Genomic DNA, 17,443 nt, shown 5'->3' with positions numbered 1-17,443 from the left:
GCAGAAGAATTGGGAGTGCTGGCCTCTTGCTGTCTGGGTGCCAAGGAGCTGAGGCTGGGACATTGCTCCTTGGTGGAGGTCAGCATCAGGATCAGCCAGGGGAATCAAGATCAGACACAGCCTTAGGATGTCTGAGGCCCAATCAAAATAGTGCAAGGGACTTAGAGCCTGAGTGAATCCTCTTTTTAAACCAGCAATTCCAAAATCCCCGTTCTTACTTTTATTTTTTTAATTTATTTTTGTCTTTCCAGCCTGTAATGCTAGTGTGCAGATACTTAGGCCAGGAAAACAGCAAAGAAGTGACTTTTCCCAGCCTAACGGGTACAGTAATTCTGTTGTCCTCAAGGGGATAACTTTTGAAAGATTTCCTTTCTGGGAACTTAGCCAATTGTCCAAAATCTCTGATCTTTTCAACATCTCCCAGGTAAGTCCTTCCCAGTAATGCTTTCTGTTAGTATCAGATTTTTAGACTGCCCTTCCTGCCATTATGTCTGAGTGTTTTCCAATAAAACATTCGTTTATATGACTAACATGTCAGATGTGGTTTGCTCTCTTGCTCTATCCCTTTGGCAAGAAAGCAAGCTCTCTAATGGCTCCGTAATAAGTGTAGTATCACTCTGTACACCAAACTGCAAATGTATATTGAGCAAAAACTTTGTATAAAATATTGTTCACTGGGGAGCAAGCAAATGAGTCTACATTTAGTGAGTGATAATCTGTATAAGGTAGCACATGTACATAATTCCTGCACTAATAAATGTTTAATTGTTTTTGTATAATGAGAAAGCAAAATAGAAGATAGCACTCTAATTTTAGAAACAGCTCTAATTTGGATTATCTGAGAAAGGGAGAAGTGAAATAAGATTTCTCATGTCCTGAAAAAATCCTCTTGTCATACCACCTGCTCTGGAAATCTTCTGTACCCAGCCTTTAACACCTTGGGTTTTCTGAAGGATCCTATTTTTAAGTGTTCTGAGAAGAGACGTATTGAACAGAAAATTGCCAGAGAAAAAAGTACTATATGAGGTCCTTTTTATACCATACTGATCATAATATTTGCCCATAATTTTGGCCCCTGAAGACAAATGCTTCTTTTATATGATGGGATCTAGACCCAATTTTCTTTTCCCAGCCCTCTCTAATAATCAAATCCAGAAGGATTTAGGTTCTGAGTGGAGAGATGAAGAGCTCTTCATTGCGTTCTTTGAAGCTGTCCCATTTTACAAAGAATAATTATATATTCTTTTGACAGAGAGACCAAGGGCACCAAATTACATATTGCTCTCTAGGCTGCTAGTTAGCTCATTAACCTGCATGTGGGGAGATCTTGATATTGTAGCACCCGTGTGGGCTTACATTATTTTATATTATAATCACTGTTGTTGGTTGGTTTTCTTATTATTTTGATTTAGGAACTAGATTCTATTCCCACCTCTACAATAAACAGCATTATGAAATTTCTGTTATGCTTCAGTAAAATAAGGATAGTAATACAGGCATCTGCTGCAACACTGGAGTACATTTTGCTTACCAATAAAGGATATAAAGCACACAGAACAGCAGTCAATAGAAATCTAACTTTGAAATGAATGTTTTTTCAATTTTCAGCTACGCATAGATTTTCCACTACAAAAGGTTTTCATTTGGATGAGAAAAATAAAAGACTATTTCTGTTTTTGTTTTTCCTGAATCTTTAGATCTGTGAATATTAGAAGCATGTTCAATGGAGTTTTAGATTTCACTGTGCAAATGAAGAATTGAAAAACTAACAACTGCATGCAAATGGTGGTTTTCAGTTTACTCCAGATAGAACATTAACAGGAAATTTCCAGTCCAGTAAAACACCGTGAAGGCTTTCAATACTTTTCGTTTCTAGTTTTCATGCCTTTATCACTGAACAGCGGATGTCTGAAAATGAATTATATTTTAAAAAAGGTAAACTTCCTGCTCTGGCCTGGAATTGTTTCTGTGTTACTGCTACTTCTTGGATTAGATTTTTTTAAGTAAAACAAAATAAACCACAAAACAAAACACAGTAACTAATGATAACAACTCAATTAGCAAATTTAAACCCAGCAAGCTTAATTTAATTTTCTATATGGTATATATTGCCCCAGGTCCCTCACTACACCTGATACTGATGCCTACCCCTACCCCAAGCCCCATCCCCATCCCCCAAGAGCTGCTAGTGCTGAGGACTGGCACGTACTGTCCCCCATAGTGTAAGAAAGACTACGATATGTCACCAGCCACTGTTTTTCAACTCAGCTGTGACTGATGTTATTTAAAAGTGTACAGAGCATAGAATCATGGAATCATAAAGGTTGGAACCTCTAATATCATCTAATCATCAAGGAGATGATTTGTTTCTCTTTATTGTTGTTGTTTTCTTTCCCAGAAGCTCAGTAAGGTTTAATTATTTCAATTCAAGGTATACTGCATTTTCTCCCTAGATTGCATTAATTAACTGGCTTTTACTTCCAGCACTCTATGTCTTCTTTCTTTGTTGCTAGTCAGAATATAAATCAAAACAAGCCTGTAAGAAAAAGGGAATGGCCATGAGCTCCAAGGGCATCATTTAGTCTCATCTTTGGGGGTTTGAGCAGAATAATGTTTTCTTGTATTCTTTTTTTTTTTTTTTTTTTCTTTCCAGATAGCATAAAGCCATAATAAATGTATAGCTCTCAAGGTGAAATCTTTCCTTCTTGTTATATTTATGTCCTGAGCAAAGCACTATTTAAATACCAATTAATGACATCTGTAAGGCTAGGAAAAGCAGAGTACTCTCTTTCCTCTTGATGGCTGAGCAGTGCCACACCAATGCTCTTCTGTCAGCATCCTATAAAGTTCTTGCTTTAAATAATTCTGAAACCTATCTAGAAAAGCTGTAATGTTGGCAATGGAATTACTATGTAGTTTTGACATCGGGCGTCATTTATGTCCTTTTTTATTCTCACCAAACATGCACAGATACATGGAGACCCTCCTCTATATACCCTACTTCTATATCCCAAGTAAAACTTAGACCAGAAAATGTGAAAGGAAACATCTTTCAGAGTAAATCTGAAGAGATAAAGTTATTAGGACATTTGTTACCTTCCAAAGCAAAACCTTCTGAAACATTCATCACTGGGGCTGGTATTTCTTTGCTGGCTTTATTCACACTTTCAATCACCACTCTTCTCCAATGAATTTTTAATTATTTTCCCATTTGTAAAAACATTAATATTATGTTTTCAAGACTGCATTTATGTTGTGGTCTTCTAAGAAAATCTCAACAGAGATGTCATTCAGCTTTGCCTTGAAATAAAATCACTCAAAACTTCTCTGTTTTAAAAAGACATATAGCCACATCAAGTTTCAGAACTTGACTGCACAGCTCATTGAAAGCAGAGCTAGTAAAGTTTCCCATCTTTTGGTGTCAAATATTTTTATTGCAAATTGCTCTTGCTCAAAAATGCATGTGCATAAAGAAAGGAGAAATTTCTTTTGCTCCCCTTCAAATCACTGCAGCTTTGACCACTGCCTTTAATGGAATTAGGCTCTGATGCATACAAAATACAGTTCAGTTTTGGAACCTGAATGTTTGAATCCAAGGCTTCTGAAATTTAAGGTTGATTTGGTTACATTCACTTTATCGTGTTGTTGTAAGGCATTGTTATACAATACATTACTCTTCACTCTTAGTGCAACTCAAAGATGAGTTACCCAAAATACACTTTTAAGCTGATAATGAAGTGAACTTTAATCATTGAAGTGCGTGTATTTGGAAGCATACTGTTTTGTGAATTTCATGGCTTAACTGAGTTTTACCTATTACATAATATAAATAAGTATTTTAATACAAATTCAACGTCTTGTCTTCACCTTTCTTTACTAAGAATGGTAACATTATCTGAATCTCTTTTGCCATTCTGGGTATCGTCTGAATGACTACCATGGTTAACCATCCAGAGGACATTTAATCAGTGCTGACACAGAGAACAAAAAAGTTTGGGCACAGTATGTTTCATCTTGACTCAGCAAGATTTCCAGCACTCACATTTACACATTTTTGACAGGATGCTTCCTAAATGAAGCATTTGCCTTCTGGAGAACTACACCCACATAGTTTTCTTTTTTCCTGATGTCTCAGCCAACATACATTATCATGAACTTTATTAACAAATTCAAATTCAAAAACAGTTTCAATTCAAGAAAGCTGTCCACGTTAGTTCTTGCTCATTTCTTACATATGAGGATATCTACAAAAACACAGATGCTTCAGGAATGGATTTTAATGGCTGTATTTGTTCATAAATATGTATTCATTTCATATCAAGACAGATCAGCAGATAAAAAAAAAAAAATAAAAAATTGAGGGAGACCTTTGAGATGAATATGAGCTCTGATTGTAGGGGTCATTGCAATGGATTTAACTCACGGTTCCAGAATTTTTCATAGCATAACGTAATAAAGTCTTACTGGCTGCCTTTTACTTTGCTTCAAATAGAATAATTTTTCTGTTCTCCATAGACATCTGGTACCAATGTTTTGCAATCAAATTGTTATGTCTAATTGTATATCAGCAGTGCTTACTTTGGCCCCTACAACTCTGTATAAATTTTAATTACAAAGTCCCAATGCCAAACAACTTAAGACTTGAACAAGGAACAATGGTAGGATATGATCAGCTTTCTCCACATAAGACATATAAATATTTAACAGCCTTGCAAAATTGCAATGACAATTTATCAGCCTAGGAAGACGATCTATTTATCCACCTTTTACCCTGAGGAATGATAGTAATTAAAAAAGCAAAAAGTCTGCTGTGAGCAGGTAGAAGTTTTAAAGTCAGACAATGAAATGTGTGTTTGATTGTGGGTGTGACGCATGAGGAAGGGGCTGAATTCAAATGTTGAATACAAAACTCCATTCTACACTAAAGAACAAGTCTAAATTTCTAGTATCATAAATGTGTTTCTACCCTTCTCTTTGAATTTACTGATAGGAGCATACTCCTGTAAGAAAAAAATCCAGAGGCAACTTACCAGATTTTGAACTATAATTATATACACACACACATACCCCCCCCAACACACACATATATAGTGACTATAATGCATGAAGCATAATCTTTACAAATAATATATATCTGTGCACTGACATTCCACTTAGTTTTGTATTAATCATGTTGAAAAATTACTACACCTTGTTCAAATCAGCTGAGACTACTTAATGGAAATGCCTTTTTTTTTTTCTCCTTCTCAGGCAGATTGATTAAAACCTGCACGGAACAATGGTAATTTTCTTTCAAGTAGTGAAACATTTTAGCATTTTTCAGTTTTGCAATACTCAGTCTTGAATAAACGAAAGAAATTTAATAGGCAAGTTCCTTATATGTCCACTGCTACATATCTAAACCAGGAATTTAAAAATAAATAAATAAATTACACATCTGGTTTCATTTTGTTATTCTCTGCAAGACATTGTCTTGTGCTGGAACTTTCATTTACTCTGAAGAAAGTTCTTCACACAGACAGCTTGCTCTACTAAGCTCACAGTTTTTATGTAAATTTAAACATTAAATATTGCTTCTGATACCTAATTGAAGGATAGAACATCTTTATTCCTACAGCTGTGTACAGGTAACATCCTCTGAAGCTCAGTATGCCTTATGATGAAAATTATAGAACAGGACTGAGAGGCTAGTCCATGCCATTTCTCTGAGGCAAGTTTAAGTACACTTATATCATCCCTGACATGTATTTTTTTTTAACTCTTCTTAAAAATCTTTAAAGAAGGAGGTATCAGAACTTTCCCTACTCCAGTTTACCAATGTAGATACTTCTCCTTAATATGCATCCTAAATATTTTCTAACTACTTCATTTTATTTTTATTTTTTTGCCCAATCAGAGTCCTTAGACATTAGTAACACACTTAGAAGAGACAGATACAAAAGGCTAATGTTTAAAGGCATTTACATACCTACCACTGCAGATAGGCACCTAGTAGCATGATGAAATACATGGACATGCTGAACAATTCAATTTCAATGGAAGTTGGCTGGATGCAACAGGTATCTTCCCCACTACAACATAGAAACAGGGAAGGGATTTAACCTCTGTACAGCCAAATGCACTTCTCAGTACTTCTCTTGGGGCGTAACAGATTGGTACTGTATTTTAATTTGACCTAAAACCTCATGTCATCAAACATTAGCATACTGAAATTCACAGTGAGCTTGGGAAATCCACCGAAGTATTTAAATATTCTGGGAGCCCGGGATGTAGTAGTTAAAAACTTCCTGTTCCTCAAGACTTCCACATCCTATCACAGAAGGAGTTCTGTGCATACACAGATCAATGTCTGTACTACCTAACTTTAATTAAAAAAAAAAAAAAAAAAGAAAAAAAAAAAGAAAAAAAAAAAAAGAGGTGAATACACAGTTCACTGAAAGCATTCAGTTATGGAAAGGAATGACATGGTATGATATGGTTGAGTTTTACAGAAAGAAAAAATGCATGCAAATTGTGAAGGAAATTTTATTAAATAAAAATACTTTGCTGTCTCTGAAAAAGAAAGAAGTATTTTTCTTCCCAAAACCTGAAAACAAACTTACTTTACATCTAATATTAATGAGGTACTTGGAAACAAAGAAAAACAAATTCCTTGAAGGTCTTTAAAAGCAGAAACAACAATTTAACATAATCCTTTAAGTAAAAGTGATGTCACAAATTTCACTGTTGTTGTTCACAAAACTAAAAAGGCTTATAGGTGACTAAAAGTCCCACTGTCTACAGCTAGAGAAACATTTCATAGTTGGTGTTTGTTCAAATCAGTAACCACTCCCTTCAGATTGTGTTTTACACATATTTTTAAAAGGATCCCCAAAATATATTTGAGTTATACAGATTGGCTAGAAATATCCATTAAAAGTGTTTAATAATAATATTTTGTTCAGAGTAGTTAAATAAATTTCAGAGCTCAGTCCAGCAGCCATGTGTACAGATTGATCAGGAATTGATCAGGATTCTTGTCTGAATCCTCAGCAGGACGGTTTCCATATGGATGATTTATCTGTCTTCTAGAAACTGCCATTATAAACAAAAATATTGACAAAGGGAAGAAAACCAGACTTAATAGCCACATAGCAGTGGCTAAACACAGCTTCTCGCATATTCCTCCTGTGGTAGCACTTGTGGGGGTATCAAAATTCCTATATAACAGCATGATTCAAGTTCAACTGCAATCAAGGTTTTCTGTTGTCTTAATATTGGATTGTCCCCAGTCATTTGTTCAAATTTGGGTAGATGCTGCTTGATAACACAGTGTTACAACATTTCTTTTCGGTACATGACAGATACTAAGATACAGTGGGCAGAAAAAAACAAAACAAAACAAAACAAAACAAACAAAAAAACACAACCCAATATAAAAATTTAAAAAAAAAAAAAAAAAGAAGAAGAAGAAAATCTCTTTACTACATTTTTACATTTAGTAAATGGTACTTAAGTTCCATGGAGATGAATTTGCCTTTGAAAGTTTACTGTTTTCAGTATTTCATAGAAAAAAATTGCTCTAAGATACCATTTCCAACCATACAATTATTACAGAACATGAAGATTATATGAAAGGGCTTGATCCTTTTCCCAGATGAGATGGTAATCAGCCCCTTTTATACTCCTATGGGAGAAGGGTCAGATGAGAATGTGTCATGTTCCTAATTTCAAACATCCTTTGTGATAAAAGAGTCAATATTTTGGCATATGCTTTGCCTCTGTAGTTTGAATTCTATCAATAACTATTCCTAGCCACAAGAGAAATATTTTTAGGCAATATATTTGTATAGCTTCACAAAAGTATGTCAGAGAGACATGCGTGTGTTTGTGTGTGTGTATGTACGTATGCATATTTATGATTTTCGGATGATTTTCTTAAAAGACTTCACTTACATATATCTTACATTGCAAAATGTACAGAAACTCAGTGTTCTTTTCAATAACATATATAGGTGAGCTTATAGAGCCTTATAAAAAGGTTTTATGATTCCAAATTAAAAAGCATAGAAATATCATCAAAATAATGGAGAGTGAATTATTCCTCTGATAGTACATAGCGCTCATTCTGGTAATATTGACAGCTGCATCTTTGGCATTAAAAATTCATTACAACTTTTAGACAAAATGTTGTTGCTTACAGCTTTTTTTTATTATTATTATTATTTTAAACAAGAAAAACGGGGTTGACCAAGATATGAATATTGGGGAAGTACTATTAAAGGTTTATTTTATATTTGTTTTTAGCAAGGATAGCTTAGGAACCCTGAATTACCTTCTCATTTTAGTGTACGGTGTAGACTGTATGAATCCATTTAAAAATCAACTAAGTTGTACCACATTTTTCTCAAAATTATATATAATATAATATATATATATTTTATATTTATTTAGAAGCTTTGAAATAGTACAGTAAACACTTTGCAACACGGTGTATAAACTACAGAATGTCTTTGATAATTTGGTGGGTCTTCAGATTAACAACATTTTTGTGACCCACGGGTGAAAAGAACATGATCACAATCTCTCTTGTAAAGTTGGAATAGTTTGGGGAACACTTGATCACACAAAAATAATATAAAACAGTCAAGTTTAAAACAGTGATATTGCATTTATAATGCACATTTCTTTTATCTGTACGATTGGCTTCTTGTGGTGATTATAAACATCTAAAGGGCTCAGTGACATTTTGGAGAGAGAAAGATATATAGTGCTGTAAACAGGCACACACTGATCAGAGAGGCAAGATCAGTTGCCTCTGAAGTTTCTACAGTTCTACGCGTTTCAACTCATTTCTCAGGCCTGCTGAGAGCAATTAGGTCCTATTGTTGGCCATGATGTCTCCAACAGCACACAAATCCTTCAGTTAGACAGAACTGGATGGCCAAGATAATGAAGTTGAAAGTTGATGCTTTTTGTTGGTCGACTTTTGTGCAAATCATGCTGCTTCAGGTAAGTTCTGTAGAAGTGACTAGCATATCCTTTTCCGTGCTGCAGGAAAGAAAGAAAGACACTTCTGAGAGAAAAAGGAAAAAAATCAGTCCCCAACAGTTCTTAGGTTTAGTATTTCTTAGAGTGAAGAGAGACAATCAAAACTTGTCACAAACTGTTGCTTAAAATTCCCACTGTAGCAAACAGTTTAATGTTGATTCATTTTTTCAGAGAAAAGTCTTTTTGAGGCTTGATAGTCTGAAAACCAAACTTCTCATGTTGTTTTATTATTCTGTCTAACACATCATGGCAAGTATTCCAGTGTGCCTCTACAGAAACAGTACAAGAACAAGGCAAATAGTCAGACTTGTAGGTTCAATATTACAGGAATTTCCAAGCCTATTTTTTTCCTAGTTCATCTTGTTATTTGAAGCAAGATCTAGAATCCCCCAGATTCAGAAGCTGGTTTTCCTTCCTTTCAAAGTGAACCATTATCCTCATCATCAAATGACCCTTTAGTCTGGTTTGACAGAGAGATGAAAAAATGGTACATTAGTGCTACAATTAAAATTTCAGCATTTACTGTTAGGCTGGAAATTAACTCATGTTACACAAATGAAGAAGGTCAATGCATTAGCAAACCCATATCCTAATCCACCAGCTGTGCTAGCTATGTTATCTCAAGATACTGCTTATTTTAACTGTAATTGGGAGCAAAGGTAACAAATGACTTGTATAGCATTCAGAAAGACCTTGGGTTAAATTCTGATCTCAGTTACATGTGAAGTTGAGACAAGGAACTGGCTCAGTTGCTGAAGCATTATTAGTACCATTACTACCATCATCTTCATCATTGTTATTATTTAGTAAAGCTGAAATGATAAAATCAGCTTTTACCTTAGCTCCAAATCAAGAAAATTCTCTACCTGAAATTCCCTGTATTCCTGGCCGTGAAGTGTTACAACTTAAACAAAAGGAAACTTAGCTTGAACTAAGCCATCAATATATACATGCCTGCATGTAACAAACAAATCCAGTCTCCATTCCATTTAACAAATACATACATCAGACATATTTATTAACTACAGATACTCTTTTCCATCCTTAATGATTCCACGTCTGTGATACCCACTAATAAATATATGAGATTTATCTACTGTATCACAATGACTTGAGTTTACTCACAGAATAAAGTTAACATGGACATTGTTTGTTTGATCTAACCTAACTACCCCATGGGATGCATACAGAAAAATGTTACAAACATTTTGTAAGCTACTTGTTCAACACACAGACACCTGCAGATCTGTTATTAACACTAACACAAAAATGCCTATGGTGTTGAAGTTTCATTCTGTAGTAAATTAGTAGTAGAATGCAAAAGGATTTTTAAAAGCTCCAGCAAGAGTTTTTTTTAATCAGTAGTTAAGACTAACAATATCAGAATCTTCATGATCTTTTGAGGTAGTACAGGATCAGATGAATCAAGGTTCTGGACAACTTTATAAGAATATTTTTAAAATATAACAAGAAACAGTAATTCCATTAATAATAACAAGATCTATATTTGATCTTCAATACTTTTTCCAAAAGTTAATAATTTCAATGCAATTGTAAATACATAAGTACAGTAGTCTTGATTGTTGTCTGCTATTGAAAAATTCATACTGCAGTATATACACAGGACTTTCATGAGACAAAACTATATAGACATGCAGCACTACTTTCTTTCCTAACAGTGCACTGGTGTTATTAGCCTGGCCCCTGAGGTACACAACCTTTGTTAATATTTGCAAATATTCTGTCAGATGTTTGAGCTGCTGCCTGAGTCTTATCTTTTGCCATGAAAATCAGTACTTTCATAAACGTTCTTATATCAGGCCATTTTATAGTAATAATTAAATATTATGAGTCAGGCTGCAGAACACCTGTAACTCTCTCCACCTATAGAAATCCTTGTCCGAAATCCTCAAATATCCTCTGCCAACATACAAAATACTTTGGATTTCAAAAGTAAGTTTTGTCTTCCATGGTTGTTTTTGTTTGTTTTTTTGTTTGTTTGTTTGTTTTTCTGTATTTGCACAGAAATCAATGTGCAAGGAAATCTCTCCACATCTATACCAGTTTCCGTCTTTTTTACAGATGGGGAATATAAGTCAGAGAGGTTAAATGGAAAGGAGGATGGAAGTAGTTTAAAATAGGACAATAAAAGTTCTGACAACTATTGCTGGCGCTGTGTGTGTGCATGCGTGGGTGTTCATAAGTAAACTCAAAGTAGAAACACTAAGCCTCTCTGTATCACAATTTCTCCATCTGTAAAATGGGAATAATATTGCTTACCTATCTCCTAGAGGTGCAGGAAGGTTTAAATCACTATTCTTTATAATCCACTTTGAGATCCAGAGATGGCAAATGCTACAGAAATGGAAGTATCAGAGTCAGTGTAAGAGCTGGAACAAGAACACCATAATTTCTGGTGCTTAATTCTCCTTCAAGATCTCAGCTCTCTCTTTCATCTTTATTTTATTTCCTGTTGCAAATTCTCAGACCATAGGAAAGCTTCAAGTCTGTGTGAGTATGGATGTTAGAAAGAGGGTTTTAATGATGAGCCATTTCCTAATGCTCTTAATGTAATTGTGCTATTTATATATACATATACATTCTCACAGTGCTTGAAGTGAACAGGACAATTAAATAAGCACATGTATACCAATTAAAATTCTTAGGATACATGATATATGCTGTACTGACTATTGGTTCTTCTCCAAAGTCCTTAACTAAGGTTTTGAACATTACAGTAAGAATGTTTAATGCATGAAATTTATATAGAATTTCAATAAAAACAGGAAATAAACACAGCAAAAATATATTAAGGTTCACTTATCCCTCCAAACTCATTAGTAAGTCTCCCATTCACAGACATGAGCTAGTTCACTGTAGGTTGATGAGAGAAGACATGTAAATACATCAGTGGTAGGTGAACAGAAAAATGCTAACATAAAAAAACAGAAAGTAGAAAATAAAATATGCCTTGATTATTCCTAGCTTATGAATCAGAGATGAATAAAAAATACTGTAAAGCCCTTATAAATAGATATTCCTTCCACCCCATAGTGAATCATCCTATTGCATCTAAACGTTGTCAGACTACTATCTCATCTCACAGCCAGGAATAAAGTAATATAGATATCTGCTTCTGACAAACCCTGGAAAGCATTGCATGTACTTGGAAGACCTTTAAACTCTCTGAATAATAAGAGTTATCCTGTTCAGCATTGCTAGCTAATCTACCTAGCACAAGAGAGAAGGCCCACTGCTTTCCTCCACTGCTGGAAATCAAAGCAGCAAAAGAAGACACATACTGTATTTTTATAATTATTGCCACTTTCTCTGTACTATATTTAGGAGCTCCAAAATGTCCCACAGCATTCTATCTGCTGTGACAGAATGACTGCAGACTTCCTCTAAGTACCACCAGTCTAGAGAACCCCTAGCTAATAGGATCTCCAAAGAACATGGAATGCTGCAGTTTCAGAAATATTACTGATGCCCCTCCACTTAAGAGAACGAAGACACTTTAACCTAAAAGACTCTCCTCTACACCAAAGAAAGCTCTGCAACAGGAGAATGGGGAAAAGATTATATATGAACTCTCATCTTTCTATTTCCGCTCCAAATTCTCTTTAGTCAGTACAAGTCTCTTGGTACTATTTATCTTCCTGTGTGCTTTCAGATAGACTTCTACTATGCAAGCATTTAATGCATGCTTCTTTATCTTCTATTCAAAAAAAACCAAACAAAAACATTCTTGTTTTAACTCAACCTCATTGAATAGGGATCATGATTTCAGTAGTGGCAAAATGTATCCTACATTAAGTAACCTGTCTGTTTCAGTGGAGCTCTAATTTAGCTATAAGCAACCAGATTTTAGGAAAGAGGTCAACAAGTGAATGGGAATGCAGAGTAAACTACTACAGCTCCCTCACCCTTTGTAGTGATGTGTCCAGGTAAAGGGTGAGACACATGGCTGGGTGATGTAGGAAGGGGACTGCTGCTACTCGTGTTCTGTGGTAAAAAAAAGTATGCCAGTCATTGCAGGTCCAAATTCAGTGTCTCCTGCAATCCATTGTGGTTTTTTGTTTGTTTTGTTGTTGTTGTTGTTGTTTTTAAATAAACTACTATTCAATCAAGTATTTTAAAACTTTGCTAATAAAATTTTATGAAAATTCTATTAGCAGCATTATAAGAAATCAATTTATTCATTCCCATTTTACTTTGGTACACAAATAGGAAAATAAATTTATCATACCTATTCCTCATGAATAATTCTTTTAGTTGATTGAATCTTTAGTTAACTGCGCTTCATACCTACATATGCCACAGAGCACATTTGAACAAAACAACCTGTGTTCCAGATGTCCATGCTACTTTTTACCCATTTCATACAGTTCTATTAACTCTGTCACTATTATATCTATTATATATATATATATATACATATATATATATATATATAATAGATATAGATATATAATCTATATCTATTAACTCTATAACTCTGTCATACAGTTGAAAAAAGGAAAATGGAATATACTTAATTTTGTCCCTTAAAAGTGGTGGTGGGGGGGGGGGACCAGGGGGGAAAGGAGGTCTTAATGTCAGTGATTCAGTTGGTTTTATAGACTTATGTAAAATGTTATAGGTCTTAAGGCTCTTGAAGGCCACATCAAGGGAATTAGGTAACAATGAGGCCACATTCTGCCTAGCCATTACTGGCATCTAACAGAATAGAGGAGAAGCTCATGCATGTAAACAGCTACATCAGAGCAGAATATGTTTCGAACAAAGACATAAATTATGTCTTCATTACTTAAATGCATCTTATGAGATCTGCAAAATGTGAATATTTTCTAAAACAAATCAGCAGCATTTGGACTGATGTATCCAATTACCCAGATTTCACCAAAAATAATTTAAAAAATTGTATCAGGTCCGAAGGCTTAGGCCAAAATGCAAGGGTTTAGAAATTAGTGCAGTGAATCTTTTCTATAAGATTTTATTAAAATACACTCATCCTACAGACTATTAAAGTCCTTCCTTTGAGATTATGTCATTACTTCTAGAACAAAGAAGATTATGGCAAAGAGCTATCTTCCATACAAAATAAACAGTATAGTCCTAAACATTGTCTTTTCCTTTTGTCTTGTATTTAGTGCACTATACACTTCCCTGACCATGTTCATTTAAACCAATACAACAGATCAGCATCTGATTTCCAGCCAAGCCAAATTTGACAGTGGTGGACACTGCACTGACCACAACCTACTGAACACAAGGAATAATATTACCTTAGGGGAAAATAATATTACTTAGGGGAAAAGGGTTTTGTCCTTTGCCCATAAGTACAAAAGCATCACCTCCCAAATCTGAATACATGTGCTTGTGGAGGTATGCTGATCCCACCAGGAGTTCACACTGATTGTGCCTCGGTAAATATTTTCATATGACAATGATACAATTGTTGACACACTGTGACAGCCATTGAAATCATAATTCCTTTGTGCTATTGAGTGCTCTGAGATTTAAGTTCTACCTGGATTCAGCTGATACTCTGAAAAAAGAATACCTGTTCTTAAAATTCAAGTCTCAATTCAAAGGGTATTCCTAAACAGAGACCATTTCTATTTTTTCTTTATATGACAGTTTAAGTCAGTTTAAGCACTGACCATAATCAACACATGCTTTACATTAAACATGTGATTGACAGTGTGATTCTCTTTTGAATCAAGTAAGCTTTTTGCCATCAATTTTCAGTGGCAGATAATTTACTTGTATTTGGATTTTTGTGCTAACTGTTACTATTTGGTTCACTGCCAGGAACAGCCCTGTGGCATAGTAAGTCAAAGTTTATTTATCTCTGGTTGCCATTATTTACTACAGAAACAACACTTTTTAGTTATTACAAAACAGTATGAAAAATTCCAACATATACTCTATAATGTACCATAGAAATGCCAAAGTCAGTTTTCCCATAGTAGAATATGAACAGGAGAATATCTTCATCTTTCTGTATTACTGCAACTGTACTATTGACCTGACTACACTAATACATGACATCACTCTTCCATCTAGTCAGAGAATCATTAAACATTTCATTTTGAAAGAGCTCTTATAATTATGTACTGTATTAGGTCTGATTAAGTAACTTCTAAATTATCCCTGATGTAAGTCATACATACTCCCTAAGAATATTGCCAAATTCTTCATCAAGAATTCATTCTAATTGCATACATATTCTTGTAGCAAATTCACATTCTCCATATTCGCATTCAGTTTAAGCTAATAATTTTGGTACCACCCTTTGTAATTCTAGTATTTGATTCCTTTCATTTTGTAAGTATTCCTTATGTATTCGAATGCAACTATCACTTCTACTCCTCAGATCTTCTTCTCTTCCTTCTTTAAAAAAACAATTTTAAAAAAATCTGCATTTTATTGTACTCTTCTGAAATCTGTACTATACATCTCTTTAAGCTGACAAGCCTGAAAATGAACACGTCAGTTTGAGAGTTAAGCAATGTGGAATGCACTGAAGGTTAGCTACAATGTGACTTAAAATTTTCAGTGCCCTGGGGAGAAAAGGTAGGATATGAACAAGTCATCCTAAATTGCCCTCAAGTGCCTAACTTCCCCATAGATTAAAGAGAGTAGATACACACACACATATGTATATATAAGTTCACCATATGGTGGCCTTCAGAGGCATCTAAATTATTCACACTGAATCAAGCCTGAAATAATTAAACGTACTTCTTACAATAGGCAACATGCATTACAGCATTACATCAGCATCACACTGTATTCCTGCAGAATTTATCTTTGTCATTACGTTTTTTTTCTGCCATCCCTCTCTCCTGATGGCATTAGGATTTGGCAAGAATGATGCTTCCTCTCTTTTTGTGAGCATTTTCTTTTCTATTTCACTAAGCACAGTACTTTACATTGTCTTTCATGAGTAGCATACATTCAGATTTCAGAGAGTTCTTCTCAGTTTGCCAAGATAATATATTTAAGTGTATAATATAAACTTCAGAAAGACATATTGGCACAGTTTCTATCCATAAATGAAAAGTGCCCTTGACCATTCTTTGTCAAAATAGCACTAGAATGAAATGATTTACATCCCCATTATGAAAATATCTCAGCTCTATCCTGTCATATATGGGAGCTATACACTGTGATCAAATTCATTCTGCCTTCGGAAATGGTTCCTGGCTGGTGTTCTAAGCTGCACCATGCCCAAGACTTGTTATGGAAGAGATCTAGTTGCACAAGCCAAAAGGACACCAGAGAGCAAAAGGCTATTGACCATAGCATCCCAGTGTTGGAAAGGGTCCTGCTTAACTAATGAGAAGAAATAAGCCCTACTGGACATTAAATATACTGCAAATACAAAACACACAGCACTTTGTTTCAAGTAGAATAGGAAAAAAAAGTTGCATTTCCTATCAGTACTCATAGCTATACACATCTATATTCAATTGTCATCTAAATGCCAAATAAGAACAGATAGGTGTCAAATTAAAGCATAGATAAGAGACTAAGAAAGTAATAAAGTCATAAAATGTTATTTTGACACCAGATGAATCCACAGTATCATCATCTACAACATTTCTTAGGAATAAAGCAGTTGTGTTCAAGAAGTTTCAGACTAAATCCTTCTATGATGCTGAATGCAGCCATGAATCTGGAAGTGAAAAGAAAAAGTCAAAGGACTTAACAGAAGTCTGTCATCCCCAGAACTTCCTTGGTGAATCTAGTCTGCTTCAATTTGTTTCTAACCCACATGACTCCTGTGAAAAAATCATGTAAAATAGTATCATTCACACATACGAAAGACTCATGTGCATACCAGTGTTTGATTTACTCTTGCAACTCATATATGCACAAAATGTTCAGGTAGAATTTAGGAAGCAAGTTCAACAAGTTCATAGTATTTTCTTCAACCAATGAGGACAGTTACCCTATCAAAAAAAATGACTAAATTATCTTAGGTTGAATTTTCAGTGAATTCATATTGCTTATCATTCACCATATTTAGTTCTTCCAGATATTAGGTGCAGAAATTAAAAATTATACTTTAATTGTCCATATCTTCTATTTCCTGCCTTATAAGAAGGTACCGACCATATAATTTCTCACTCTTCTGACTTTGCCTTACAGTGTTTCTAAAACAAATTAAACACACTGACAGGTATTTCCCAGCAGCAATCATCTTACTGCTTACCTGGAACTGTGGATTCTCAGTGTCTAGTATTCAAATAGAGCTGTTTACAGGCTTGCTAGATAAATAGCAACACTGATCCCTATAGTGTGCTTGTTAAAAAATGATATACGTTGTTTCTTTTCTTACAGGCTATATGTTGCATTTCTTACACAGTTTTTCCTATTCTTCCTCTTTCGGTCAAGAAAA

General features: G+C 34.6%; 1 protein-coding gene across 7 annotated transcripts in view; it reads right to left on the bottom strand.

The window, feature by feature from the left end:
• Positions 1–17,443, bottom strand: part of PCDH10 (protocadherin 10) — a 42,932-nt gene that overhangs the window by 2,585 nt on the left and 22,904 nt on the right. Inside the window, exons 5-6 of one of the 7 annotated variants that reach the window (XM_015861066.3) lie at positions 11,311–11,385; positions 4,263–9,030 (exon numbers count right to left, since the gene is read on the bottom strand). In XM_015861066.3, the coding sequence (XP_015716552.1) occupies positions 11,351–11,385 (35 nt within the window). In that variant the 3' untranslated portion in view covers positions 4,263–9,030; positions 11,311–11,350. Of the gene's footprint in view, positions 1–4,141; positions 9,491–11,310; positions 11,386–17,443 lie in introns of those variants that run through there. The other 6 variants (XM_015861068.3, XM_085544920.1, XM_015861065.3 and 3 more) reach the window with 6 other exon arrangements.

Source organism: Coturnix japonica, chromosome 4 (genome assembly GCF_054131305.1).
Source record: "Coturnix japonica strain WE chromosome 4, WE-NBRP24, whole genome shotgun sequence".
Classification (NCBI taxonomy): Eukaryota; Metazoa; Chordata; class Aves; order Galliformes; family Phasianidae; genus Coturnix; species Coturnix japonica.
This window is presented reverse-complemented; position numbering and strand designations above follow the sequence as displayed.